The sequence below is a fragment of the Sabethes cyaneus genome, chromosome 3 (assembly GCF_943734655.1).
Source record: "Sabethes cyaneus chromosome 3, idSabCyanKW18_F2, whole genome shotgun sequence".
Taxonomy (NCBI): domain Eukaryota; kingdom Metazoa; phylum Arthropoda; class Insecta; order Diptera; family Culicidae; genus Sabethes; species Sabethes cyaneus.
The window spans coordinates 6,031,080-6,058,813 of NC_071355.1; the positions used below are offsets into that span (position 1 = coordinate 6,031,080).

Sequence of the window (27,734 nt, forward strand, 5' to 3'; positions counted from 1 at the left end):
ATCGTTTTTTTTTAGTTTTTGCTTTCACTTTTCTTCCTTCTCCTATCTTTTTTCCTCTTTTTCTATCGTTTATCCTTTCGATGTCTCGTATATCCTTAGTAATTGTTCCGTTTTTCTTTGTTTTATGTCCATTTATTTTTATTTTAAATTCTGTTTTTGCTCTTGTTTTTTACTCGTTTTTTCTAATGTTTTCCCATTTTCCGTCTATCAACTTTCCGTATTCCTTTTATCGCTTCCAGCTTTAGCCTTTTTCTACCCCTATTTAGGTCATTGCAAATTATTTTTAAAGTTTTTGTCCCCCGCCCTTCGAAATTGGTTCTGAAAATCGGGGGGCAAAAAAAAATTTGTTAAATTTGAGTAAAATTTTTTTGTATAAAATCAATCACCTGTGGGTTTTACAGCCTAAAGAACTCGAAAAAAGAGTGTACAGAGTGTTAACGCTTCTATAGCACGAAACTAAAGTGGAATAAAAATAATGTAATTTCCGAAAATCGGCAAACAATTTTTTTTTATTTTGACTCTATTTTGGAAGATTTTTGCTTGGAAAATAATATCGTTTATATGAAAAGCAACTATAGATTCGGGTTTCATGATTGAACTTCAAGTAAAAATTCCTAAACATTTTAATTTTTTTTGCGTGATTAAAAACATCGCTCTGTTTTTTTCGCCCCCCCCCCCCCCCCTTCTGTTGTCCAGCATCGGAAGGACAAAAACTTTAAAAAATATTTGTAATGGCCTTATTTCCTTTCTATTGTTTTTCGCCTTCCGTTTTTCCTTTCTAGTTGCCCCATTTTTTTTTCTTTTCCGTCACGTTTATTCTCTTTTGGCTCTCTTTTTGCTTTTGCTCTCCAGTTTTCAATGGTTAAAACCACATTGAAATAAAAATTTAAAAAAAGTTTTCAGTTTTTATCACCTGTTTTTCTCTCCCGTTTTGCCTTTTTCCTTGCTTCTTTGGAAAATTACTGTTTTCAAATTCCGTTTGACATTTTTCCCCGTTTTCTTCGTTTCCTCTATCGGGTTTCTATTTTCTCACTTACTATTCTGTTCCGTTTTGATTTCATTTTGGTTTCGTTTTCCCACTTTTTCTCTCATGTTTCCTCTGCTTTTCGATCCCTTTTTTTCTGCTTTAGTCTGTCCACTATTTCTTCTTTCTTTCTTTCTCTTCTTTTTCTATTGTTCTATTCCGATTTTCCCCTCATTTTTCTTTTTATCCTTCTTATTTTTTGTCATTTTCAGTTTTCCCCCTTCATTATTGTTTCGTTTTTGTCTGTTACTCCTCCTTTACTGTCACGTTTTAGTTTTTTACCTGTTTTCATTTTTGTTCTCGACTTTCTTCTTTTTATATACTCTTTTCTCCTGCTACCGCAATTTTTCTTTTTCTATTCCTCCCGTTCTGACCCGTTTTTATCCTTTTCTATCAATTTTCCTTCTCGTTTCTTCCCTTATTTTCTTTACAGTCTCTTTATTTTTTGCCTTTTTCCATTTTTTTTTCTCTTTTGATGTCCCGTTTTCCCTCTATTAAGAGCGCGTAGGGCGCAATATCTCTACATATTTGCGTTAGTTGGAGGAAATGTTTATCAACTTAGGGACTATATGCTTCAAGAAGTGCTCTATTGGTTTCACTGTGCCTGGTTTTTGCTGACAGGCATTGTGAGACTACTCTTCATAAAAATCGCCAAAAATTTGAAATTGTTTCGCAATGGTCTTCCCTCTTCTGTTGGGTACCCTTACCATTGCGTCCATTCTTTTGAACTATTTTGGTATGCCCCGTTTATTTCTTTTGCTGTACGCTTCAAGCTTACCTATCACTTATTGAGGAAGTGATAGATTGGTAGTTGCAGGAAAGTGCCAATCAGGAATAACTTAGTTTATGAACCTTGTTACCCTGATCGGCGACGCAAACCAGGTCTCTCTAGGTTCTAGTAGGTCCTTTTTGAGATACTGCAGTCTGCATCCTATTAGTGCCCCATAATTGCAGAGCAAGCGTTCCGCGGTTTCGCTCTCGGCATTACACAGGCGACAAATATCATCTTGTACAAAACCAAGATTCCGAAGATGATACTCGGGCAATGTCCTGTCACAAGACCAGCAAGCGTGCTAAAATCTCTCTTATTGAGACTCAGCAACTTTTGAGTAACCTTAATACTCGGTGTTATGAATTTTTTTGATTGTTTGAGCGATTGTACGGCCATCCAATTGGCCATGACTGTTCGGCTCTCCCATTGTTTCAGCTCACCCTTCAGCACACAGTCAGAGATTCCGCAGAATGGATCTGGACCCGTCTGTCGAGAGTTAGAGCCACATCTGACTAGCTCGTCTGCTAGTTCATTTCCTCTATACCGCAATGACCAGGAACCCAACACAAATTTACTGAGTTCGCCTGGCTTAGTTGCCGTAAGAGGCAAATGCAATCCTAGACAATTTTTGAGGAACACTTAAAAGCTTTAAGGGCTTTTAGTGCCGCTTGGCTGTCAGAGAAAATGCAGATATTAGCATGTCTCTATTTCCTTTAAGACAGACGTGTAGACATTCTATTGTAACTGTTATCTCGGACTGGAAGACTGTTACCCAGTCTCCCATCACTACAGATATTCTTGTTCTGGGGTCGTACACTCCAGCACCCGTTCTTACTCCCATTTTTGATCCGTCGGTATAGAACTTGATTGAACCACTGCGGACACTAGGTCCCCCTCCATCCCATACCGAACGCGAGAATTCGTTTACCGTGTATGGGATGTCATAGTTGGCTCTAGTTTCCATCCAATCGCTGTTCATTTCTGCAGCTGGACCAGCAGGTAGAAGATTCAGAATACTCAAATGACCGGTTTTATCCCCTTCGAGTATTGTCTTCAATCGTTTAAGTGTTAGGGCGCTTTTCTTAGCCTCTAACTGAACATGTTGATTCAGAGGATAGCCTCAAGAGCCTTTGAAGGTGTGCTTTTTATTGCTCCAGTTATGGCCATGTATGCTAATCGTTGAATTTTGTTCAACTTTTTAATAGCTGTGGCTTCTTTAGTTTTTGGCCACCATACCAATGAGGCATAAACTGTCCAAGGTCTCACAATGGCGGTCTAGATCCACATTACCATTTTTGGTTTGAGACCCCATGTTTTTCCCACCATTCTAGCACATATCCATAGGACAGTGTTTGCCTTGCTAATTATCGAATCTAAGTGTGCGTTCCAAAATATTTTTGCATCTAGGATTACTCCCAGATATTTAACTAAGACGCTAAATTTAATTTCATCCTCCCCAAGATGTAGAGGCTGTAACTTCCGATTCTTTTCCATAGTGAAAGGAACAATTGTTGTTTTTGAGGGATTGATGCTCATACCTTCTTTTCTACACTAAGACAGTGTAAAGCTTAAGGCCCTCTGCATTCCATCCGATATCACGTCGTCGAATTTTTCACGAACCATCAGCAAAACCCACAATTTCGAAACCTTTTGCCTCTAAGCTTCTCAGAAGATCATCAGCCACCAATGACCAGAGCAGGGGTGAAAAAACCCCTCCTTGTGGACAACCTTTGGTTGCAGTCACCGTTGTTGACATCCCTCCCAGCTCCGAGGTGATTTGCCAACGTGTGAGCATACTGTGGATTCATTCGACTATACAGTCATCAAATTGTCTTTTCTTCATGGCATTTGCCATTGATAAATAGGAAGCATTATCAAAGGCCCCTTCGATATCGAGAAACGCGCCTAATGCTATTTCTTTCGATAAAAGACACTTTTCAATTTGTCATGTTTTTGAAGAGAATTCCAAATGGCCACTTTTGAGGCCCGGTAGAACCGATGCCGGATGTTCCGGAATGTGCAGATCGACTCAAAATACATCCAAATATACACTAAAGAGCTCGTGTTCCAGTCCATTTGATACCTCACTTGCCATATTTTCGAAGAGTATACTAAATGACCACTTTTGAGTTCCGGTAGAACCGACAACGGATGTTCCGGAGTGTGAGGCGTAAGTCAGCGCTTTACAGGATAGTGTAAAAGTCATTATTAGTGACTACAAATAACTCCTCTATGTAAGAATAAGTAACGCTTGGCATAGCCCCCCCTTTAATTTACGTAACGTTAGCTAAACCTCCCCCCTATCATTGCATGAAAATCGCACAATCCGTTTAATTTTTTTTAGTTTTGCAAACTCAAGAAACGCATCGATTCTGCATTCCTATCAAAACTACTATGATCAGAATGTCAATTCTGAATTCTGATCAAACTGTATGATTTAACACAACCAAGTCTGAGTTCAGAACAAAATTTTTGATCAAAATGGATTTGATCAAGTGGAAATCAAGGGTAAAATAGAGTTACACAGCTGAAACAGCAATTAGGCATCACCCCATGTTGCATGTTGGGCCAAACGGGTTTCAGCTGCTCAGATTTATTCAGTAACTCCGGTATTTTCCATATTTTTTCAATTTGATAAATTTGTTACGTAACTCTTCTCAAGACTCCCCTCCCCCCTACGTAACAAAAAGTAACGCTAGCTTGTCCTCCCCCCTCCCCTTTGAGCGTTACGTAACTTGTGCACGAAGCCTTTTGCGCAGTCAATTATGCAGATTTCTAATTTTATTCCATCTGTTAGGCTTATATAAATTTGGAAAAAAGTTTATCTCCTGGGCTCGAAATATGGTTCAAGAGGGGGGCAAGAAAAACAAAATAATAACATCAAACTTTCAATAACTAAACAAAGGAGAAGAAACCAGTGTTTATTTTTCCATATTAATACATATTCAAACCGAACCAACCTTCAAAATTTTTCGATTCAAGCACTTAAAGTAAGCATTGTGGTAGAGATGAATCAGCTTGATAACAATGGGGTGCCACAGCATCACCTTAAAAAGCCGCAGGCGTGTAACTTGACTTTCATTTGAATTTTGCTTAGAAATTGCGTGTCACTCGGTTAGTTACTTTGCATTTTAGAATAATACACATCTGTGTCACTTACTAGTTCAGAACTCGGTATCTACGAAATAGTATCGGAATCTAATCATCTTTATTTTGATTAAAGCAGAGAAGCGTTTGGTGCGAAAAATGTTAGACTGAATACTGGGCAAGTTTTCGATCTGCGGCTAAAATATATATTGGGTTTAGTTCGTGGCAGTGGGACTCCAACCCACTATTTCCCGATTAGTACTCGAGTGCTTTACGCATTTAAACTACACCACACCCATGTACTAATTAGTCTCAGATCTAGTTTTGTCCTACCAGTCCAAGCATTCCATCAGGTGAAAAAAAAAATAGAGTTTACGTTTGACCGCGAAAAAGTCAGTATCAATAAAACTAATCATCTTGTAAAAATGGCAATTTAGTTCCCTATAACTTTTTTACTTGGAACGCATTTGCTGTGCTCCGAAATCTGTCGATAAAGAAGGGTCAAGCTGTTAAGCATGTGGTTAAGCACAATAGTCGGCTGTGACCTGTAGCAGGAGTTGGTGAAGGAAAGTTGATCGAGACTAACCTGCTAATTACTTTAAATTTGCATCTATTTTGTAATTTAGAGATGTAAACGCGTTGAACTGTAAAAAATTCTTTAGTGATAAAGAATGCAACATAATAATATTACACTTTATTTTTTTGCCCCTTCAAATTTCGAAAATTTTTGAAGGAAGGGGCGACAAACTTTTTTTTAAATTTGTATAAGCCTTACTTATGACGTCAAAAAAATCCCTTCGCGATCTGGAATATCTCCGGGAAAATGGAACCATAATTTACCAGCATATTTTTCCAGGCTAGCGAGCCTAGCGGTAGCGAGTCACTTTTTTCCACGAAAATACACGAACGCATACGAATGCACACGAAAGCATGTGAAAGCTGCTATACGATTGGCAGCGAGCGTTCTGCTTATATTGCTGTTATTTGCTTCTACGCGAAAACCTTCCCAAAGTAAAATAAAAACTTTTGATCGCCGAATCGTTCGGACTTCCACTTCTGTTCTGTGCTTGTTGCATAAAAATCGATTGAAAATCAGTGGAGATAAAGCCAACAGTGTAACTGAAAGTACCTTCATTTTTGATGTCGGGGACGTAAAGGTTAACAACGTTGATAGCTGCAACGTGTAGAGCTACGGTCTATATCTGGTAAAAAATATGGATATTAAAAGTCGACCAACAATTGAGTTTATTTTTAGTTTTGTAAGCTTATCCACGGTGCCTAATTTTACACACTTTCTGGCGCATGATCCCAATTCTGCACGGAAAGAAATTTGATTCCGATGCCATGAATGAAATCATAAAATCATGAAATGTGAGTTCATGTCAAATCATGACTGAACTGCCACATCAGACATCACAAAATCATGAATAATAGTTCATGATTTTGCGTTGTGTTGTACTACAAGAAGCTCGTGATATCATGATTTTTATTCATGGTGTATTTTCATAAATCATGAGCTAGAAACCGGGAATCATGAGTCATTTTGCTCGTTTTGGTGATCAAATTTCTACCCGTGTGCCCAAGTTTGTTCTTAATTTTGCGCACCTAAAAAGTAACAATAAATGCTCATGTCATGTTGTTTATGACTTTTAACGCTGAAAGCACACCAAAAATCCGGGCATTAGCTATTACCATAATTAAATCCATGATCCGGCGTTCTTGTGCTGTTCAGGTGTTACAGGAATATTGCTATCGCTTTGATTGGCTCAGGATTCTAATCGATGCAAGTTAAAGGTTCTACTTGAACCCTCATACCTCTATGCCTCAACCATTTGGGTGAGGTTGCGTATTCTCTCACGTTTTCTTACCAGGATACATTACAGTGTATAATTTGGAACATGAAAACAAAATCAGTGCCCAAATCTGCGCAATACAGTATCGCATTTTTCGAAACGCAAGCATCACATGTAATCGCTCTTTTTGTCTAAAACTTGACTAAAACTAATTATTCTTTCCAACTATGTTTGGTAATTTGATCATTGCAATGGATTTCGATCCTAAATTTTGCTTATTTTCTTGTTGGACAATCTTCTCGTTGTTGCTAACGACGATGTTTTCTGACACATAAAATACTTTCAGTATCACTTTGAATCATTTCGCTGAATTAGGAGCCGTCACGGTATTATTAAAAGCTAAAGAGGCATTCTAAGTTAGACTTTAGAACTAAGCGTAACCTAGAAAGACGAACGATTAAGAGATTCTGTTATGAACAAACTCTGAAAACAAATGAGGACTGCTAATTTCATCTAAAGAATGGCATTTCATTTTAGCAAAGTTTCTTGGACATCGCAAGTCTTTTCAATATAGTTTCAGGAAGAAGCCAGTTTTCACATCAATGTTCATTTTGGAATACTGTGCTAAGAACGACCAATGACTCCCCTTTCGCGCATATGAATATTTCATTCTGTTTGTATGGACGGTAAAACAGCTGCCATTGAAGTGAAACGATTAGCCAGTCAAACTTCAGCTAAGATACGCATATCGTAAGCATTCTCCATAATAATCAAACATCGTTGATTTTGCATTGAATTATCTGAATTCGTTTAATGGAAGGCATTTTGTCAATTTAGTTTTAAATATTTAAACCAGAATGTTTATCCTGGGATAGAGCAATGTTTTAACTTTATTTTTGCACGCATTTACGTTACATGGCTCATGCATATACCCGTATACGGGAATGACCTGCAAAATGATGGCATGTCATTTAGTCGAATGTCCCAAGTGGTTTCGATTGTTAATTAGTTTAACTGCCAGCTATTTTCGGAATATCCATGCTCATAAAAGTAGCAGCATCGAAATGAAAATCGTCTAGATAGCAATTAATAGTATCAACTAACTGCCGTGCAGAAAATATACAATTTAGCTTACGTTCCGACCGCAATATCCCAAATTGTTCTCGTTCCGCCGTGTTCAACCTGTGACAGCCGGCAGGAGCTCTATTATATTATAATAACCGCAGAGAATCTATGCACCGATACTCATCTCGTCACATCGTGCCACACGGCCTACATACTGCATGCGGTCCCAGTATGTTTCGGTCCAATATGTTCCGTATATTTAGTTTCACAAAGAAAACCCTTCTCCTGTCACGTCATCGGCCGATCGGGCCGGTCGGTTTGGCAACGCCAGGGGCAGCCGGCACATTGTGGCCTCCAATTATTTATGCATACAGACATATTCGACCGAACAGGTCCGTCCGTGTGTCCAACTAATCGCGCCAAAATGATGGTTATGAAAATTTACCCTCGCCGCCTGCGGTACCACCGGGAAAGTGGAAAGAAAAGTGACCCGTTGCTGCTGGACCTCTTCACCCACGGGCTGTGGAATGCCTTCACACTCGGTTCGGTTCGCACGTCAGCAGCGAGCCGAACTGACCGAGGAGGTTATGATCAACGTACAGCGATACGGTTTAATTTAGTTTGGTTTAGTTTAGTGACCATCGCGTTAGCTGCAAATATCTTAAACAGAGGGAACCGCAATTCGGCTCGTGTAGAATTGGAAAATCAGTACAAAACATGCGAAAATAAACTAACCGCTTACGTTACGTATACGATAACTGAGGGGGTGGCGTAAGGATAGGTGAACTAATTGTTGGCCTTCACGTACGTTACGTTTTAGGAAAAATGTGGGCGGATGGATAGTGAAGCTTTGTGCTGTGTATAAACAATATTTGGCTTTTATAAACCGGCTGACCACCGACTGTGAGCGCTCCACTTGCGTGAGAACCTGTGAGAAAATGAGACAGAAGCTGCTGGCCAGAGCCAGACACACCGGACCGGACAGTAAACACCGCTCGCAGTCTAAGTAGGCTACCATCGAAAGTGTGAAGGCAAAACATCGCACCGAGGTAGTAAAAAATGGAAAAATAATATTAATTTAAGTGAATCGTTTGAAGAGGGTTCGCGGGAAAAAAACGTGTTGTCCGGCCGATTCTTTGAACTGTGTTCGAAACAGAGAAGCAACTTGTTAGCAGCAGGTTTCAGATTCAGTGCAGTGCAGTTCCTTAATTTATTTGGAAAATAATCAAACGTGGTGCTAATTTGTGTTGAGGTTAGAACTCTGCGGCAGGCAGTTGCCGGACGGGCGGACCAATTTTCCCACATGAAGGTGGTGCTGAAAACATCTGGCGGTGATTTTCTGAAAGTTGAGTAGCGATCTATGTTTTATTCCCTTCCCTTATATTGCCCCTAATTCGATTCGGTAAACTTGTACGAACGAGAAAAGTTTTAGTGGTTTTACTGTTTCAATTAGTTTCGTGGATGCCTTACGGTTCGAGAAAAAGTGCCGGAATATTCACGAAGAGTGCCAAACGACGGCTGCTGGTTGGTTCCGTTCACATGAGTGCCTGCATCTGATTGACGCAATCCTATCCCTAACTACTGAACAGTTGCTCATGAACGGTCATCTGATTAAAATTCTGCTCTCAAACTACTTGCATCCGTTTCACGTTACTAGTCCCTAGTGAAACACGTTTGCGGCTGATTTAATTTACAAAATACGTTTTATGGCTTTCTATGCATTGAGAAATTAGTCACAAATAAATGCGCCTCGAATCCATTTCAAGAACAACTAACAATTTATAGAGGTCCAAGCGGATTCTCTCCGCAGTAAATTTATCCTTGGAACAGTGCCAATCCAGTTTGCTGTCGAGTTGCGAACTTATTTTAAACTTAATTCAGCTAATCGTGCAAAAATAAACAACTGTCTCTTTCCGGTTTTCCACCGGTTCTGTGCTTTCTTTGCAGCCGAAGCCGAATCGATAGGATGCGTGGAGGTGATGGCGACGGTCTGTTCGACCATTCTGATGTTCCTGACGCTGCCCATCTCTATCTTCCTCTGCTTCAAGGTGGTCCAGGAGTACGAACGAGCGGTCATCTTCCGGCTGGGTCGTTTGAGGTAATTTTAAAATGCTTTGGAATTGTAGATGTTTTTTTTAAGTGAATTTGATAAAAGGAAGTAAGCACAAGGAGAAAGAGGCACAATTTATGAAGTTTGAAATACGTCGCACGCTTAATAAGGGGGTTGTGGATTCTTCCATTTGTCCAGTCCACTGTGGTTTAAGGTTCACTACCACCTCCGACCCACAGGGCCTGGGAGGAGATGTGGGTTCGAATCCGGCTTTAATAGGCTTCGTTTATAGCTTGGTTCGATCCGCGGATTTCCCAGCTTGGATACAAAGGAACGGTATACAACTTCATAAGCGTTACTTCAATGACCCTCCCTTCTTTGAGTTTTTTTATATCTGATCATTTTGTTTTCGAATTGTATCATGTAGTATTGTTGACACTCACAGTTCGCAGTGCTATGTATGGAGGAGACGAACCAGCTTTAGGCTGAATGTAATAGCTAATAGCATAAAGTGACGAACCTTAATAAGCTTTCTAGAACTTCCTTAAAAAACGTTTACATTCTTCTATAAAGACTTAAGACTAAAGACTAAAAAATAGGAAAAGAAATATCGGCATCTTTATGCATTGTTCAGATAAACATGTGCAATAAATTTCAAAGTGAACGTTTGACCATCCTCTTACTATAAACAATTAAAACAATTATAAATAAAAATAACTTTATATGGCTTTTCTTTGTTATTCTTGCTGCTTGTGATACCTGGAAAACTAGAAGGTAATAGAAATTTATGGCGTGTTTTTTCACCTAAAATATAGTTTGAGAACCATACTGACACAGTCACTACATTACACATTTACTTAGCGTACATAAATTATTACAACGGAACGAAATTCAGTGTATAAGCCGCCAAACAACTACGCTGTGTAGATTAAAATTTGATTAAAATGTTTAAATCAGGATTAAATAGTGAGCCCATTAGAAGGCAAAGTGTATGTATATATGGAACAGAAGCTGTTGATTCCAACTCATCATCAACTAATTTCATTCAAAGTTCAGAGGTTCATCGCCCGCCGAGATGCACTATAGTCGGTATTCTTTACTTGAGGATTTTGCTACTAAATTTCCTAGCAAAAGATCGTCTAATTCTGGGCCATTTGCACTTAACATGTTACTCTACTTCTGTACATATTTGCCGTGGCATCCTGAATGCGGTAATACCAGAAAAGGAAAAAAATAGTTCTACGATATTCACTATAGATGGCAATTGCAGTTTTTCAGCGTCCAATGCAGTATTAAAAAATCGGTTGAAAACGGATCAACCATTTTATCTACTAAAAATGCAGATAAATCAATACCTTAAACCTGTATAACTGCTTATGTACATAATCTAGTACTTGATAAACACTGAATAAAGCCATCTTTTCGACAATGATCGTACAAAACTTTACGTACAAACAAATTTTATTTATCAATCAAATCGAATCAAGCTATTTCATTCGTCTATGGTTTTACCGATCCAAACATTTTCATTTAACTATGGTCGTACCGAACAATACGCTTCATTCAATTGCACCGAATAAATTCACTTATAAATGATCGTATTGTGCCGTTTTAGCAATCAATGGTCGTACCGACCGATATACAGTAATGTTCCGATATTGTCAGCTCCCGATTTTGTCTATCCACGATATTGTCTACCCCCGATTTTATTAACCTATAAATTGTGTTTAACTTTTGTGCTTTTAAACATGATTTATAAAACTTTTCAGTCTGCATGAAACTATTTTCATTCCTTGGGGAGGGTTTTTGAACGAAATGATGCGTTTTTTGCGCGTAATTCGGTGTAAAAATTTGGGTTTCTTCTATTAAAAGTTCTACAATTCCTAAACAAGCGAAGATAGAGGTATACTATGTTTAGCAACGTTGTGTATTTTCACTATTTGAACAACTTTATAAAACATGAAACTGTCGTACATTAACTACAAAAACAGCTGAAATAAAAAACAGATTTTAACGATTTTTCATATATAAGATATATGATTGTTCTATCTTTGCTGAAGAGGTTACTGTCTTCAACAAAATTTCTTGTAATAATATGCTTTAAAACTTTGCAGAACACATCAATGTGTTATATTAAAACTGAAAAAAAAATTTTTGTTGCACTTTTAGGGGGATTAACCAAAATTTAAATTCGGGAAACTCAAAATTCAACATGGGGCTGACCAATTCGGAACATTACTGTACTTCATTCAACAATGATCGAACCAAATCATTTAATTCATCTATGGTCATACCGAAGCAATTAGTTCATTTAACAATGATCGTACCGAACCATTGAAATAATTCATGGTTGTACCGAACCATATATTTAATTACACAATGAACGTATTAAAATATTTCACTTTTATTCGCTCAGACCGAAGTTTTTTTATTACACGACCGACCAGCTTAACGTATCCGTAAGGGAGTCCACGGTAAAATTGCAACACACTCAAATTACTCTAACTTTTGAACCGTTGGATGAAATAATTGAAATTTGGCATGGAGATAGTTCAAAGTGCATTATTTAGACTGTGTGAGTTTTGTCATCAGATGTGGAAAGATCTGAAAAATGGTTTCGAAAGAACAGCTCACTCGAGAAAAAATTTTGCACAGGTACAACGTAAAGGAGAATTTATCACATCGTGCCATTGCCATCGGTAAAAAGTTGGGAATCCCGAATTCTACGCTTTCTCGTGTCATAAAACGGTTCAAAGAACGTCCGACTGTCGATCGTAAGCCAAGATGCGAAGAGAAATGTCATCTGTATACTGTTAAAGATCACACTCATGTAATTGGAGCTTTCGACGGGAAACCAAACACCTCCGTTCCAGATGTGGCAAAAAAAACTAAACCGGAACCAAAGTTTCATTCAGAAGGCCAAAACTCGAGCTGGATTACGTACCTACGTTCAAGGTTCAGAAGGCCCCAATAGAGTACGGCCACGAAAAGCCGTACCCGGAAGTTATACAATCAACAGCTGACGAAACCACAGTGCTGCGTTATAGACGACGCGACCTACATAGAAGCGGACTTCAACTACATTCCGGGAAACTAATATTTCACTACCAAGGTTCGGTTTGATGTCTCAGAGAACCTCCGAAAGCCGAAGATATCGAAATTTTCCAAGAAATTTTTGATTTGGCAAGCAATTTGTTTATGTTAAAAGCGGAATACACCTTTCGTGGCAACAGATACCATGAATGGTAAGGTGTAGTATATTTGAAAGAGTGTCTCCAAAAGTTTAATTGATTCATTTAATACCCTGAAAATTTGATGGCAATCGAATCGAATTTTATGAATAAAATGTTTGTTGCCATTTTATCGTGGACACCCTTCATTAGGATAAAATACTTCAAATTCACTCATTCAAGTACAAGTTCTCATCTTTTCTGGTACCGTGAACGCAGGTAATTCCGATCAGATCCTAATTTCGATCACTCAACCAAAGTAGCCGATTTTCAAAAGCTTGAATACAACTGGTTCAAGGGCAAGTTATGATTATGAGGATTCTCATTAACTATGGTTTTTGATTCAATCTTCAAAATTTTTAAAGTTGACTGATCAAAATCAAAATTAGGAGATATTTATTGTTTATTCCAACCTTACATTTAATTTTCCTAAGTTTTTTTTACGGATTGATCCATCCCCCTGGCAGTGACATGCAGTGAAAAATGAGTTCTCTCGAAAATCTTAGAAAAATAGAGAAGCGACACTGCAAGGAGGATTGATCAATCCGTACAAAACTTTGAGAAATTGAAAGTGGGGTCGGAATGAGTCATTATTCCAAATTTGGTTGATATTGGAGATGGTCGATTATCGATTACCAAGATAAAATATTTTAAAACCTTTTTTAAATTAATCGTTTTGACCAATACTAACATCCTGTTGAGAAAAATCTGAGGTGCATGAAAGTTAAATAATAAGTGCCTTCGGACATAGCGAGCGACGCACTGGAACGCTTATGTGTATGATCGTTTTTCACCCACTTCTAGTGGTCCGATCATTACAAAATTAGTATCAAAATAAGCGGAAAAGATAATGAATTTTTCAAAAATTTCAGTCGTTCATGTCCCCTTAAGCATTTTTATTTAAGGTTGAAACGTGAAAACCGAATCTATTCTTGCTTATAATATATACGTTATTATTTTCTATGTAAAAATTTACGAAAAATAGACAAAAACGAAAGAAATTTTTTTTTACGATTCCATTGTTCGAATTTCCATTTTTGTTTGGTGCTAGAAGCGTTAACTCAACTTGTAACTCGTTTTTCGCGTTTTTCAGACTGTAGAACCCACAGACAATTGATTTTATAAAAAAAATTTGACTCATATCCTACAAATTGTTTTTCTACCCCCCCGATTTTTCAAGCCAATTTCCAAGAGAGGGTGACAAAAACTTTGAAAATGATTTGCAATGGCGTTATAATCGAAATATATCCATTATTTTATTTTTATCGGCTAATCAGTCTTTTATCAGTCTTATTAAATCAGAACAGATTTTATATTGTATTGTACGTATAAAACTAAAAATTTACAAAATTTGTATCAAATCTAACACCCAATGTATCGTAGAAATCCTTGACAAAGACTACAAAATATAATCTAAACGTCGGAGAAAGTATGAAATCTCTTCTGATTTAATAAGACTGACAGCCGATAAAAATAAAATAGTGAATTTCACAGTCGACAAAGCATACCCTATATCATCCAAATAATTAACTTTCACGCCTCATATTTTTAGGTCCGCAGTTTACCCGGCGTGGTTGGAAAAATGTTAAGCATCGCTCCTAAAGGGTGTTCCACAGCAAATTGCACCACAGAAGACATGCTGTAGAAAATTACCCATTGGGTATTTTCTCTTGAAAATTTGAGTAGAAGTAGTTTAGAGTGTATTCTTTACACTCTTTTCTGGTCGCGGTCAGTTTTTCGAAAATTGGAAAAAATGGCGTCACCCGAAAAGCGACGTCGCGAATTTATTTTGCGCAAGCACAGGTTTGGCATAAGCATTTGGCAAATGATCTGCTCATGTGGCAAACGGAGTGCACCGTTCGTGACTACCGGGACTGTAAACGGGCAGATTTAGTTCAAGGAGTATCTACAGAAGCGCCTGCTTTCTCTGTTGATGCAACTTGAGGGCCCTATGATCTTCTGGCCGGATCTAGCTTCGTGCCACCGTTCAAAAGATGTCCTGGAGTGGTACGAAGCCAACGGGGTCACTTTCGTACCCAAGGACATAAACCCCCCCAAGGCACCGGATCTAAGGCCCATCGAAAAATACCAGGCTATTATTAAGCAGACTTTACGGAAACATCCCAAGGAGGTCAAATCTGAGGAAGATATGAAGAAAAAGTGGGTTTCCATACAGATGAAGCTGCAGCCAGGTTGCACAAAACTTTTTGAGTGGAGTTAAGCGTAATGTTCGACCATACGGTTAGAGTATTAAAGTTAAATAAAATAAATATGCCATGAGCTTACTAATGGGTTATATTTTGTTGTCTGAAAGTTTGAACGATCAGTCAATTAGGTAATTTTCTACAGCATATCTTCCGTGGTGCAATTTGATGTGGGACACCCTTTAAACTGCAGGATTTCCAGGGCGATTCTCTAATACAGACAATAAAAAACTTGAGAAATGAATTAGTTGGTTTCTGTAAGAGCAGAAATTGTCCTATCATGATCGCCATTTGCAAAGCCCAAATTACAACCACAAAGAATCGTCCAAGTCTTACCTAACTGCAGACGACCGACCATAATCAGCTGTCAGGTCGTTGAACGTGGTCGGAATCTAGACGATACCGATGATACACGATGACGCACCGAGCTGTTCATACCGTTTGTCGCGACAATTAGCTTGGTCGCATCGTTTTTAGGGTTACTACTTGTAACATTTATCGACATTTCTTTATAATGAGTTCCAAGAGTCGCTTAAAACGAAAATAAAAACATCACAAGTGTTGATGGTTTTATGGTTCTCCCCTTGGAAAAACACTTGCAGAACATCATACCATTTGCCCAGACGTCATTTCCTGAACCGGTTTATTATGCCTGAAAAAGACTTATTTTATCTTAACACTAGATATACCAAACCAGTCATTTTGACTGGTCGTGCAATTTCGATTTGAAATTTCTACTACATCTAACATTTGATTTTAGAAACGATGTTATGACTTTTGTAGCTATAAGTAGAGAATACATTTTATGAACTTAATGTTACTTTATATATATTAGTAACAAATATAATTTTTGTTTTTGCCATTTATACCATCACCAGTCAAAATGACTGGTGCAAGATTCTATGAAGAAATGTCGCATTTCGGGAGAAAGGTGAGTCCGAAGCATGAAATTATTCAGTGAAATGCCCTTCCTAATGGTTCTTGGCCATTTTTGTAGTTTTGTCGAGAGTCGGTCCTTTTCGGCGGTTCTATTCTTCAGCTGACTGATTTCTCGCCGGATCTCTTTGAGATCGGAGGTCGAAACGCCCTTAGGCTCTCATACGTTCTAGGTTCTACTAGGTAATGATCTGAGTCGATATCCGTACCCCGTAGGGAGCGTACGTTGATGATGTTCGAGAAAACCCGACCTTCGATGAGAATATGGTCGATTAGGTTCAATGTTAGTTGGTCAGGTGATCTCCTGGTGGTTTCGTAGGTCTATGTGGGGAAAGAATGTGTTTCTGATCCCCAGGCCTCGGGAAACTGCAAAGTTGATGCATCGCTGGCCGTTATCACTATACATTGCTTCCCTGTCGATCTGATCGTTCATGTCCCCAATGACGATGATATCCCGTGGCGAGCGCTCGAGCAGCTATCGTATGTTGCCTCCAGCTGGACATAGAACGCTTTTTTCTCATCGTCCAGTCTACTTTCGTGTGGCCAGTGCACGTTTATGATGGTGTAGTTGAAGAAGCGGCCTGTTATCCTCAACACACATATCCTCTTCCGATCCTGCATTCTGCCCATCACCCTTTCCGCCTTTGCGACAGGTCTCCTGTAGTGCCACGATGCCAAACTTTTGCGGTTCTATCTGAACGAGCAACATTCTGTCGCCATCCACGAAATTTGGTTTTACAATTCCAGGTAGAAAGCATCCATTCCAAATCCTTGTTTCATCGCCTGCCCATGTTAAATGTTTCGAGTTAAATTTTCTTGATTTTTCGTAATATTTTAGATATAAAAAGCTTGCCTTACTAGGGCTATGCTGCCGAGTCTCATGATGGGGCTGTTATCGTATAGTGCCGAGACAAGACAGTGCCTCCTTGCCTATCGGTATACGACTTTAATTTCCACCAGGGTTGGTTACCACACCTCTGCTAAGGTTGCTCGTATTCCGGCTGGCAGGGTAATCAACCTATTTTGGACCCCATCTGTAGCTGTACATAATTTGGACACTTACAGCAAAATCAAATGAAAGTGTCCAAATTATGTACAGCTGCAGATGAGGTCCAAAACAGGTTGGTTACCCTACCACGAGGAGGTCGAGAAAAAAGTTGTTGGATAAGAGGCTAAGGACCACTATAGGGTCTGTGTTGCACATTATTCAGTCGTTCACCAACCGTGTCTTATCCACCAGTCATTTTGACTGGTTTTGGTATAAATAGGTATATTTAAAATGCTGGTATATCTAGTGTTAAACTTGCTGACCCGACGAACTTCGTATTGTCACAAATTAAACTGTGTTGTACATAAATCGTGAATCTCGGATGACCTTTGTTGAGTATTGCAAGTTTCTGAGGAGTTCATGGGTGCTTTATTATACAAATTTTCCTCACAGTAAAGTAGAAAACAACTCCCCCCATTGCTTAGTGTGATAAAATGAAGCGGATAGCATTAAAATATTCGCCATGATTATATAACATTCCGCGCAGTGCTACACGTCAGAACGTGGAAAGACACAAACAGAAGAAGATGCAGCGAAACCAAATCTTTCGGGAGAAAAAGCGTTACCTGGAAGAGCAGGAATATGCAGAGTTGGAGCAGCTGCATCGTTCTCAGGAAACGCGAAAGTTCTACCGGAAACTGAACGGATCCCGCAAAGGCTTTGTGTCGCGAGCGGAAATGTGTGGATAAGACTGGCAGTATTCTGACGAACGATCGTGAGGTGACCGATAGGTGGAAGCAGCACTTCGACGAACACCTGAATGGCGCCCAGGCGGAGAACCATGGCGGCGGGGAAAGCGATTTCGACGGTGCAACAAACGGGGAAGAGGTGCTAGCCCCAACGATAGGCGAAGTTAAGGAGGCCATCATGCAGCTAAAGAACAACAAGTCAGCTGGAAAAGATGGCATCGGAGCGGAACTTATTAAAATGGGACCAGAAAAGCTGGCCGTTTGTCTGCGCCGACTAATTGCTAGAATTTGGGATACGGAACAGCTACCGGAGGAGTGAAAAGATGGGGTTATCTGCCCGATCTATAAAAAGGGCGACAAGTTGGACTGTGAGAACTATCGAGCGATCACGGTTCCCAATGCCGCCTATAAAGTGCTGTCGTAAATCATTTTCCGCCGTCTATCACCAATTGAGAATAGACTTGTGCGAACTTATCAAGCCGGCTTCGTCGAAGGTCGGTCTATTACGGATCAAATATTTACACTGCGGCAAATCCTCCAACAGGGCCGTGAATACAGAGTTCCCACGCATCATTTATTCGTTGACTTTAAAGCCGCATATGATACCATCGACCGGAAAGAGCTATGGAAAATCATGGACGAGAACAGCTTCCCTAGGAAGCTCATCAAACTGATTAAATCTACGATGGATGGTACACAATTAGGGCTGTCGGTATTGGGTGCTTTTGGTGAAAACCGGTATTTCGGTATTGGCGTAGAAAATACCGGTAGTACCGGTAAAATACCGGTATTGGCAGATTATTCGGAATCAATAGAAATGTCGATGTTTTTCAGTAAATGTCTCTATTTTCAAACTTTAATTTCAGTTCCTTAGCAAAGGAGAATTAAGGCAGATATAATACGCTTAGTGATTTATTTCCCTTGCTAGATTTTATTGCCAGCGCTTCCAACGATTGAAAAAACTTCTGCTTTCATCGAAGTCTGACAAACGGCTCTAAGCGCATCAGGAATTTTCCTTTCATTTCTTCAGATTTGTGGTAGAGAAACCCGCTTTAAACTATTTTTAAATTTTCCGGTATTGTAGCTTCCAGTATATTAAATGCCCCGGTCTCCTATTGTCTCTTCCCGAATTTTCCTGCATCCCCAGAGCAGAACTCTTGCATAGCGTCATCCTCTTCATCATCGTTCAGAGATATCTTCTCTTCTCTATTATCAATCTCACTACTCGCAGAGCTTGGAAATTTTATCTGCTTGTTTGATCAATGTATTACTCGAAATACCTAGTTGAAAAATATTTCAAAGTCTTACCTGGCAGATCCTTTAATGGCATGAATGCCCAAAAACCGGAAATATTCCCGTATGACTAGGGCTCGGCATCCTCGAAACAAATAAATGAAGTTGACTTTCTCTTACCTTCGCTTTATACATGAAGCGATTTGCTTCATTTGATGAACAGAACGTTTCAGCAAGCTTCAGCTGAAGTTAGTGACTATTTCAAATGACGACGATTGACAGTCAGGCTCGATTTGTCGATGTTGAGTAGATTAATTATAATATGCGCTAAATTGTAGGAAATGTTACTTAAATTCATTTCAATTGCATTCAAAGTCGCTGGCCTTCTACTGAATATTTGATAGACATTTGATTTGACAAATGAAACTTTAAAATCGGTCGACATGATGAAGTGAAAACCGTTTTATTGAGGCTGATTGAAGCCAGTTTTAAAACGAAGCGGCGTTGCTTCAGTTGAAACTAAAGCTTCATTACTCATTGTTGAGTAGTGTTTTACTTATAAGTGACGTTGTTGGGCCCTGATCTTGTTTCCTAAATTCGTTATTTGAGAATTGAGAATAATTTGGTGGTTTTTAAATATAAAGTTGTTTAAAAATAAATTGAAACGTGACGTCTAGCTCATACAATCAAACTTTTTTACAGCAAAGATGCTCTACTGTGCCTTAAACGGGTTCAAGAGCTATAATTATTTGACCCACAATTTCACCTTCTTCATTGTTAGTAGTCGCAAAATCTCGTCAGCATTAACACCAAGTTGTTTTTCTATGAGTTTTACAATCTTCCATCAAACTTAGCTCTTCTTCGAATAAGGAGTTTGAAAAAACTAAGATATAAGAAAATACCGGAAATACCGGTTTTTTGCTTTGCCAAAACCGGTATTTCGGTATCCAAAAATTGGTCGGTATTACCGGTTTCGGTACTACCGGTACTACCGGTTAGACAGCTCTATACACAATGCTGTGTTCGGATTTCGGGTGGATTGTCAAGTTCATTCGAATCACACAGTGGGCTTCGTCAAGGTGATGGTCTTTCATGCCTGCTGTTCAACATAGCGCTACAAGGTGTTATGAACCGAGCGGATATCAACACGCGGGGCACGATATTCAACATATCTAGTCAATTCGTCTGCTTTGCCGATGACATGGATATTATCGGCAGAACATCTGTGGCGGTAGCTGAACAGTACACCAGACTAAAGCGCGAAGCAGAAAAGATTGGGTTAAAGGTAAATACGTCTAAAACAAAGTACATGCTGGCCAGCGGAACCGAGGCCGAACGACACCGCTTGGGCAGTAGTATATTGATCGACGGCGATGAGTTTGAGGTAGTCGATGAATTTGTCTACCTTGGCTCACTGGTAACGGCGGACAATGATACCAGCCGTGAGATTCGGAGGCGTATTATCAGCGGAAGTCGTGCTTACTATGGGCTTCACAAGCAATTGCGGTCGAGCAGACTAAGTCCCCGTACAAAGTGCACCCTGTAGGGGAACTGTGGGTAAGACGAACAGGTTAAGAAGAACAGCTAATATAATACAGAGAACTTATGATTTATAAAACCTAAATACAGTTTACTTAAGTTCAACATATTGTTTTCAGAAGCAGCTAGTGAAATATTTATCAAAAAATGTTTTTCAATGTGTATTTTGAGTTTCAAAAATGGTCCGAAAAAGTGAACTTTTTTAGTGCTGCGGGTGAAACGGACAATGTGTGGGGGTAAGATGGACAGGTATTGTAAATCGCCCCAACTGAGCGCATATTATTATTTTTGACCCTTAACAAATTGAATACGTAAAATATGGTGGTGTAGCGTTCAAAAAATGAAGGGGGCAGTCCACCCCCTCCCACTAGAGGCAGCCAATAGAAAGTTGTTTGGCAGCGGCAATATGAACAAGCATTCCAAAAACTGTTTCATGCTTGGCCGCTGCTAATTTGTTTGAAGTTCACGTTTGCCGGTTAAATTTTCATTTATATGCTTGAGATATCACTAAGAAGCAAAATCAACAATTTTATTATAATATGTTCACTGACCATCTTACCCACACTAGCAGTTGTCCATTTCACCCCATCATTATACATTTTTTTAAAGCGTTCACAATTTTTCATACGCAAATGAAATTACGTATTATTTCAATGCAGACGTTACTTGAAAACGTATTAAATCGAAATACTTCATGCTATGGGCAACATTTTGGAATTAAACCACTCAAAAAGCTTAATTCCGATGGAAAAAAAGTTACATCCAAACGCAGAATCATGTCCAATTTTTAGTTTTTCTGTACTTCATCAAAATTGGAAAGTTCTAAATGATGATTGAAACGTTCAGACATCATGAGATAGCAAGATGGTTGGATGCCCATCAAAACATTTACGAATTTTAATGCTTAACTGGTAGAATCAACCACCTGTCCGTCTTACCCACCCTGTTCGTCTTACCCACAGTTCCCCTACAAGACGCTTATTAGACCGGTTGTTCTCTACGGGCATGAAACATGGACAATGCTCGAGGAGGACCTGCGAGTGCTCGGAGTCTTCGAACGACGAGTGCTAAGAACGATCTTCGGCGGCGTACAGAAGAACGGAGTGCTCTCTTTGCATGGTGAAGATTCACCTGGACAAATTTAACATTTTTCCTTTGTAATTTTATATGATTTGTGGTACGACCGGGCTGTTTTGGGTTTAGTCCTGCACCGTTGACACAACTGGGTCCTGGGATTTGACTGATTATATCAGCATCGCCAGTTTCCTCTTGGGTCTTATCGATGTCAGGGTCCCTCCTGAGTGCTGATCCCCCACTTGATTTGTTATTTATATTTATATTATAAGTTTCATTAATTTTTTCCATGGTCTCAATGGTCTCGATGGTTTCGATGGTCTCAATTTGCTGGGAGAAAGTATCAGCTGTCTCTTACCAGCTTAGAAAAGAGGGAGCAAATTACTGCACGGGGTGCCCTGGTACCATGCAGGCTCCGTTCGATTTTGGGAAACTTAATTAGACCCCCCCAAGCATTCATCCTTAGGCACGGGTCGCGTTACACCGAGGATTGGGGTCCTCCTCCACTATTTACTCAGAATGCAGCATGCTCCAATGTTGCTTGCTACATTGGGAGCAAAAGTTTTTTACAAGATTTGCCGCGGAAGAGACTCGGTGTGCAGATCTAGATGGATCCATCACATGTTTGTCGTGGAGCCATCCAGCACTGCACACCGAAAGACAAATCTCAACACTCCTCCTTTATCCTGGCTTGTGACAAACAGTTGTGACAGATCGGGTGCCGATCCAATTTCCCCATTACTTGTTCACTCTTTTTATGGAGTCACACGTGTTAGTTCATCAGCGTGGTCCCTCGCTGGCGAAGTTAGAGGCGGAGGAAGTCCTTACTAAGGTACGCCCAATATCCTTTACCTTCGTTACCTTTATGATGCTTTAAATCAATTCAGCGTGAATTTAATTAAATAAGCTTTCGTGGTTCTGTTTTGCGCGGCGATAGTTCAGTATAGTTTAAAGCGAGTTTTAAGATTTCGTCTATGAACAACTTTATATGAATAATAAACTTATTTTCAACACTTTGTACATTTTTCACTCGATTAACAAATATTCTCTGCAAGTCACCCAAATTAACAAAATCATTGCCTGGATTTCTTTCCCGCGTATAAAAAAACAACTTCAAAATATCTATTCCTTCTTCTCGGCAGATCCGGCGGTGCCCGCGGTCCCGGTGTGTTCTTTGTGCTGCCCTGTATTGACAACTACTGCAAGGTGGACCTGCGTACGGTCTCGTTTGACGTGCCGCCGCAGGAGGTTCTGACGCGTGACTCCGTAACCGTATCGGTGGATGCCGTTGTCTACTATCGCATCCGTGATCCGCTGAACGCCGTCGTCCAGGTTGCCAACTATAGTCACTCGACCCGTCTGCTGGCCGCTACCACGCTGCGCAATGTGCTCGGTACCAGAAACCTGTCGGAGCTGCTGTCCGAACGTGAAACCATTTCCCACTCGATGCAGGTTACGCTGGATGAAGCCACCGATCCGTGGGGCGTTCAAGTTGAGCGAGTGGAAATGTAAGATTTTTATTGTGATTCAAAATGACGAAAAGTTCTGTAAGATGATTTTTGTTTTGTCGATTTTAGTAAGGACGTCTCGCTGCCGGAATCGCTGCAACGGTCGATGGCCGCGGAAGCGGAAGCCGCTCGTGAAGCCCGCGCTAAGGTCATCGCCGCCGAGGGTGAGATGAAGTCGTCCCGTGCACTGAAGGAAGCTTCCGACATAATGTGCGAGAGTCCGGCCGCGCTGCAGCTGCGCTACCTGCAAACGCTCAGCAGTATCGCCGGTGAAAAGAACTCCACCATCATCTTCCCACTGCCAATCGAGCTGATCGGACCGCTGATGAATATGACCTCCAGCTGTATGCCGGCGCGACCGCAAAGCCCACCGCCGGTTGCTCCGGTTGAATAGCACTGCCAGCTGGATTGTAGAATGTTCCGTATCAATTCCATCTAGCTTGCTAAGCTGGCAGGGGAAATGGATGGGTCCTCGGATGGATGGTACGTTATGGTATGGTATGGTATGGTAGTTGTTCAGAGTTAGTTCGCCCGCATAATGATATGATCCGCACCGTCGTCGCACGTCGTCGCCACGCGTCATGCAAGGAAAAAGCAACAAAACAGTACACCAATTTACAACAGAATTGTATGCTATTATAGGAAGTAAAATTAATCTAACTTGAAGTTCGATGCCAAATTCGATGGTTTGCCGAGAAATAATAAGCCACATATATAATATATATAAAAAATAGTCACGCCGTCTGTTCGCCGTAGATGTTTTTGTAAATAAAAGTTTTTACCTATTGATTCCTGGTTGTGTGGAATGAACGGAAAAGAGAATTTCTTCGATTCAATACCCATCATTGGTCGCTCATTTAGAGTATCAATGTTAAACAAAATTTTTAAATTGTTTTTAATTTTTAAATTAAATTTGTTTTAATTTACATTAATTTTAATTTATCGAATTTCAAAATTTAAATTCAATGATTGATTAGAAACATTTGAACGTGCAATTTTTGGAGTTTCACTTGTTGACACCTAGGTGCGCTAGTATATATGCCGCATCTTGTTCGCTATAAAATGATTCTCGCTTGAAATCGGAACTGCCAATCGTCGTGCCGCTCAAAACAAAAAAACAGTTACAAACAATAATTGAACTGCAGCTAGTGCAAGGAGCTGAAATTTAGTCCTAAAATTATTTTCAGGTAAATTCGTGTGTTATATTGAACAGAATTTGATCAAAATATTCCTGATGGAACCTATTTCAAAGTGATTTGTTTTTCTATTTAAAGTGACAGTGATTGTGAGTTAAAACCGTGAAGTTTTTTTTTGCATTCGGTTGACCGTTGATTGCACTTGCGATATCGTTTGCGAGAATTGCAACATCGTCCAACGATGGCACCGATAGTGGACAACAATCAGCACGAACTGCCACCGCCGGCAGTGGAAACCCCAGGGAAGAAACGAAAGCGGAACGCTGATACCAATCCGTTTCTTTCGTTTTCCGATCAAACATTTTGCATTCCATCGTCGACTCCGATTCACAACAAGCAGATCGATGGAAGTGGGTTCGAAAATCCCAGCTTCCGATATAATAGCAGCAACAAGGAAAATTACAACATTTTCTCCGACTCCTGCATGGAGGTCAAATCGATTGCGGAACTGGCTGCTGTCGGAAATGGTGATAACCCATTCGAAGTGATTCGTAAGCCACCGAAAAAGAAGAAAAAGCATGCCAGTTTCGAGGATAGTTGTTTCGTTAATCCGGGCCTGAATTTGGCAGCGGCTGATAAGCCTGCGGTAAATCCGTTCGAAGTATGCCGAAGCGAAGAAACGGCACAAAGAGAGAACGATAGTTGCTTTGTGAACGGAGGGCTGAATATCAAGGGAAAGGATAACGGAGAAGGATTGAATCCGTTCGAGATCGTTCGTCCTACAGCGCAAGTGGAAACGAAAGTGGCGGAGCCAAGTGAGCCTACTGTGTTGAAGGGAATCGAAAATCCGGCACTGGAAATGCCAACCTATGCTTTGGCCGTTCCATTTACTCCTTCGGTTAATCATAGAATTAATTTTCAGGTAAATTTTTAGGTTTGTTTTAGTTTTGAGATTTTTAAACTTAATTTATTTTTTAGGAATTGCCGCCGACAGCACTTACGCCATGCCAGATGCTTGCTAAAAACCTTGTTTTCAGTCCTGATCCATCTAAGGAGGGAAGATTAACTACACCAAAGCGGAATGTCACCATCACAAAGCGTAAATCTCTTTCGGTGATTAGTGAGGAACAGCTTGACATTGGTGAGGAACTTGACTGCTACCAGCTGGAGTTAGAAAACAGCATAAACGAAGCAAAAGTACTAAAACAAAAGGGCACTGTAGGTTCAAGCAGTAATACCCACAAGACTCGTCGCAGTTTGATTGACAGCAAACACATCAGTAATCTGTCAGTAAAGTTGAAACAACTGGAAGAGCTTGAGGATGAGAAAGAAACCGAAAGCAAAGAAATTTCAGAACAACAGCCTGAAGTGCAAGCTCAAGTTATTGAGATATCAACTCCAACTCAAGCGACGTTCACAGTTGTGAAGGAAACTTCCATAAAGGAAGAAATCCGTATCAACATCACCAACCCGGATGTACAGTTCGAAGAAGTGGACGACTTCGAGGATGAAGAACAAGATGTGGATTTGTTCGCAAACCCGGCCCCCTTCCAAAGAGCCTACCGTAAGAAGGAGGATCCAAAACAGGAGCAAATGGACTTCAAATTGCCGGAGGCAATAGGCCCAAGCGCAACTAAATCGCACAAAGTTAAAGACGCTATCAGACGCAGCTTCCGTCGCTTGATTCATCCCAAGCAACAGCACCAGGAACTGGTTGTAGAAGCTGCAGAAAAACCGCCCAAGCCGGAAGAGTCACACGGTGGGCTGATGGCTAGCATTCGGCACAGTTTGCGTCGCAAAACTCACCGAGGCACCAAGGCAAAGGATCAACCGGAGGATGAGGCCGATCAGCAGCAGCCATCTGTTTTGGAAATGTCAATCATAGCCGAAGGTCCACGGGCGGTTTTTAAGCAACCTTCGAATGACGGGTACACACCGATTACCATCGGCAACGGGACAACCGATAAGGTTGGTACCACGCTACGCAGCAGCTTGCGTAGGTCGACCAAAGATATGAAAAAGCACATGATCAAGAGTGTTTTCAACAAAAACAAGACTGCGGAGGGGATTGATTGAGTATACTTTCTCACATATGTTTTATTAAAGTATTGGCACCAAATCAGTTACATGAAAAAAAATCGATACCAAATTTTTTGCTAACACTTTTTAGCGAGAGCATTTTAGCATTTACCGATATTTATATTGCATTCTTTTTCGTTATTGTTAATGCCATTTGGTTAAAATCAACGTACATGACAAGTTCAATTCTCATTTCAGTGCTAGTTTTTAAGATTATATTTATTTTTCAAACTATTACAAAATAGCTACATCACACTATTTCTTGGTTTTGTTGCACGTTTTCCGATTGTAGTATTTTAGCATAGTGATTACCGTCTAATAAATATTTCTTTGTTTACAGAGAAAAGCCAAATGTGTTTAAACTACCTAATTTACGCTTATGTAAATGCTGGAAAATATCACAACACTCAAAAAATTTTAAACGTTTTATTTATGGCTTCCCATCTGTTACAATTGATTTTCACAGGTCTTTCAATTTTATGTTAATAATGAAAAGTGAATGTAAATCAGACGTACACGCTTTCCATTAGTACAGCTATATAACTTTCATTCATTTCCGTTATGGAATACGTATAGTTTATGAGAAAAGGGGAGGTTGAGCTCTTTTTTTTAATCGGCTTACTTTCAGGACATCAAGTTCCAATAGGTTCAATGTTTCGTTAAGAATGATTTCCGCGCTTCTACCTCAGCCGGTGTCAAAACGCAATTGAGTGATGGGTCGTTGAGCAGTTCTTTAATTTGTGAGCCCACGCCTATATCTTCTTTTATTTTTGCGTACGTTAAGTTTGGGAACACTGTTTTCAAATACTTGAATGCAGATCCTTCTTTTTGCAGTTCCTAATTTTTTTTAATTCTGCTTGATAAGGAGTGATGGAAAAGTATAATACGAACCATTGTGAATAATACTTATTTTACTTTTTCGGCGACAATCCGCTTATCGAATCCATGCCGAATTCACGAGCCGTCTCCACATTACTCGGTTTTGGGCTGCCACTTTTCAGTCGTCCCTAACACCCGCTGTTCTAGCCTCCTCGTCACAGCGCTCATCCAACGAGTACGGGGTCTGTCTCGAAGTCGTCGGCCTCTGTCGGGTACTCTGCTTTCGCTGGTCTCTCATCCGGCATCCTTGCTACATGGCCAGCCCATTGTATCCTGCCGTATTTTAGCCGCTTCACAATATCCGTATCTTTGTACACTTGGTATATTTTATGATTCATGCGCCTGCCCCACACACCTTCATCTAATATGCCGTCATCGTCGATCGCTC

At 40.0% G+C, this 27,734-nt stretch overlaps 2 protein-coding genes across 2 annotated transcripts in view; both read left to right on the forward strand.

Annotated features, from left to right (window-relative positions):
* LOC128741747 (band 7 protein AGAP004871-like) overlaps positions 1-23,999 on the forward strand; it is a 49,082-nt gene extending 25,083 nt beyond the window's left edge. The window contains exons 2-4 of the mRNA XM_053837750.1: positions 9,689-9,839; positions 22,887-23,252; positions 23,322-23,999. Of these exons, the coding sequence (XP_053693725.1) occupies positions 9,689-9,839; positions 22,887-23,252; positions 23,322-23,646 (842 nt within the window). The 3' untranslated portion in view covers positions 23,647-23,999. The remainder of the gene's footprint in view (positions 1-9,688; positions 9,840-22,886; positions 23,253-23,321) is intronic.
* Positions 24,000-24,629: 630 nt separating this feature from the next.
* On the forward strand, positions 24,630-26,464 carry LOC128744321 (uncharacterized). The gene is made up of 2 exons (XM_053841216.1): positions 24,630-25,310; positions 25,367-26,464. Exons 1-2 carry the CDS (start codon positions 24,630-24,632, stop codon positions 26,462-26,464), a joined length of 1,779 nt encoding a protein of 592 aa, XP_053697191.1.
* The last annotated feature ends 1,270 nt before the right edge of the window (positions 26,465-27,734 follow it).

Bases quoted from the DNA above. Each gene is read 5' to 3' on its own strand.
- LOC128744321 (XM_053841216.1), top strand. From the start codon at position 24,630: ATGGCACCGATAGTGGACAACAATCAGCACGAACTGCCACCGCCGGCA. The intron at 25,311-25,366 runs GTAAATTTTTAG...TTTATTTTTTAG, and splicing joins ATCATAGAATTAATTTTCAG to GAATTGCCGCCGACAGCACT.